Genomic DNA, 2,614 nt, shown 5'->3' with positions numbered 1-2,614 from the left:
GTCCAAGCACGATACACTTATTAAATTTCTACGCAAAGAGGGTACATAAAGAACATCTCTCAGATGAAGTACAAAACCATTTGCTAATTCTAATGGGAGTTCTCCAATGGCTTTGACTTCAGCTTCGACACCAGTTGCTACTTTAATGCTTCTTTCTCCTCTTTGTAGGATCCTCCTCGTATGGAAGCCCTCTCTTACATAGAAACTTTAGGAATTCTACACAATCCTTCTGGTAGTGTCCTTTCTTCTTGCACCACTTGCAAGTGTCCTTGTCCACCACCTCTTCATGGTTTGATTTTTGATGGTGATCATTCAGTGGAGCCTTTCCATGTGCCTTAGAAGAAGAGGTATTGTTCCACTAGGATTTCCCTTGTGGCTTAGAATTATTGTTCTGATAATTTCTCTTCTTATTTTGGTTCAGGTAATTGATAGAATCACCATGTGAGCCCTTAAGTCTTTCCTCTTCTTGCACACACATGGCAATCATCTTCTCAATGCCCCACTTTTCTAGCTGTGAGTTGTAATTAACAGCAAAAGCCTCAAACTCCTCGGGTAGGGAGGCAAAGATCAAATGGACTATGAACTCATCTTTGAGCTCCATGTCCATAGGCTTAAGCTTGGAAGCCATGTTGCTCATTCTCAATATGTGCTCCCTTATTCCACCACCAGTATACTTCATAGTAACAAGCCTCTTAATAAAAGTGCTTGCATAAACCTTTGAAGAGCCAATAAACTGACTCTCCATCTTTCTTAGGTACTTCTGGCGGTGGTACACTCTGGGATTGCTCCCCTTATTGCCTCCAAAATGGAGCTCTTAATCACAATCATGCACTTTCTGTTTGACTAGTCCCACTTCGCACGATCAAGGTCGTACTGCATTCTAATTGGTGCATGATCACACACCCGAGCGTTGAAATCATCTTCACTCTCGTTCTCAGCCCTCACGGGGTCCTCAGGAGCTATGGGACAAGGATCAGTCAGTGCTAGATCAATATGCAACAACGCAAGTGCTATCTCAATCTTCTCTCACCATGAGCCATAATTCCCTCCATTGAGGGGCTCTATGGACGAGACGTAACTCAAAGCATTGCCTGAAAATAAAATTCATAAAAAATTGAGTTAATTCAACGTTGGTCAAATTAAAACATAAAACTTCTCATTATTAATTCCATATCATCGTTGGACAGAAATAGAATCAACAATGATAAAACAAAACTTATCAGTACAACAATTTTATCAACAACGTTGATCAGTAGATAAAATTATCATACTCAGAAAAATTACTTATTTTCTAATTAAATTTTCCCATTGGTTCCAATTTAATTAGAGAAATAGACTAAAAAACTTCATCTTAATGCATAAATTGGCAAAATAAAGCCAAAAAAATTCAACTTAACTTAAACTTAATACAGTGGAAGGTTAAACTTAATTTGTGAATTTTACCCACAAGAAAAACTCCTTAAAACTAATTTTATTTGAGCCACTAATTCAATTTCTAGGAAAAATGCAAAAATCGATGGAAAAAGAAAACGTAAAAAGCTCAAACTCTTCTGTTCTTCTGGCCCGAGCACGAAAACGGCCTGCTTGCGGCTCAGCGAGTGCCGTCGCAACATGGCGCAGCTAGCGTGTGTGCCTTGGCCTAATCTTTTCCCGCAACTCTCTGAGCCAAAACGCTTTGTTCTGTCCAGCCCACCAGATGAAACAGCACGGCCTGCTACTTGCTGAAAGCATCTAGGCACCAAACTTGTGTTTTGGTAATTAATGACGCCCTTAGTGGACTAACAATTTCTTTGAGAATATGAGTATAGGTTAGTCCCGGAGTTGAAGTGAGCATCAAAGGATGCTATGGTGATAACTTGCATGGTTTGTACGTTGGAAAGCTCAAGGCAAAGGTATACAATAGGGTTTTCTATTTTATCAGTCAAGAGGTGCTTAGTGGATGTAAATTGACCGATTTAATAGGCTAGATAGCCGTACTATTAAGAGGGGTCAATTTCATTTACTTGACGGTTCTATAGTGCCATTTTGCTCAAACAATTGCATTGCATGCATATGGATTAACATAGTTTGAGAAAGTGAAAGAAATGAGAAAAAAAACATATTCTAAAGAGTGCTAACTGCATAAAGGCGGACGGTCCAGCCCTATATGGGCGGACAGTCAACCTAACTTAGACAGAGACGTATTTTCAGGGTTACAGGCTGTTTTTGTGAGGCGGATGGTCCGCCCCCCTGTAACAGTACAGTCTGACACACATTAAATGCTGAAGTAGCCATTGGACTTGAACGGCAGACGGTCCGGCCCCTATGAGGCAGACGGTCTGCCAGTAAGGTTGAAAGCGGGAATGGGAAATTCCCGTACCGACTGACAGCGAATACCGGAATTCCCGATCGGATATCATTTTCACAGGAAAAAAACGGATTCGGGAAGAAATCCGGGAAAATACGGCAAATCCGGGATCGAAATCGGTTAGGGTGTTTTCCCGACCGAATTAGCGGATCCCGTATTTTCTCAGGAAATTTCCTGCGGGAAATTCCCATTTTAAGGCCTCCCTGACTTCCCTGCTTGCGGTTTGCCCACAAACAGCCCAGCCCACCCCGACCAAAGCCCACGTCG

General features: G+C 41.6%; 1 protein-coding gene across 1 annotated transcript; it reads right to left on the bottom strand.

The window, feature by feature from the left end:
* Positions 1-358: 358 nt before the first annotated feature.
* On the bottom strand, positions 359-1,052 carry LOC105914180. Its single transcript, XM_012845184.1, has 3 exons — positions 1,031-1,052; positions 904-959; positions 359-790 (listed from the first exon to the last, which is right to left on the bottom strand). Exons 1-3 carry the CDS (start codon positions 1,050-1,052, stop codon positions 359-361), a joined length of 510 nt encoding a protein of 169 aa, XP_012700638.1.
* Positions 1,053-2,614: the final 1,562 nt, after the last annotated feature.

This window comes from Setaria italica, chromosome IV (genome assembly GCF_000263155.2).
Source record: "Setaria italica strain Yugu1 chromosome IV, Setaria_italica_v2.0, whole genome shotgun sequence".
NCBI classification, from domain to species: domain Eukaryota; kingdom Viridiplantae; phylum Streptophyta; class Magnoliopsida; order Poales; family Poaceae; genus Setaria; species Setaria italica.
The sequence above is the reverse complement of the archived record's forward strand: the minus strand, read 5'-3'. Positions and strand labels throughout refer to the sequence as shown.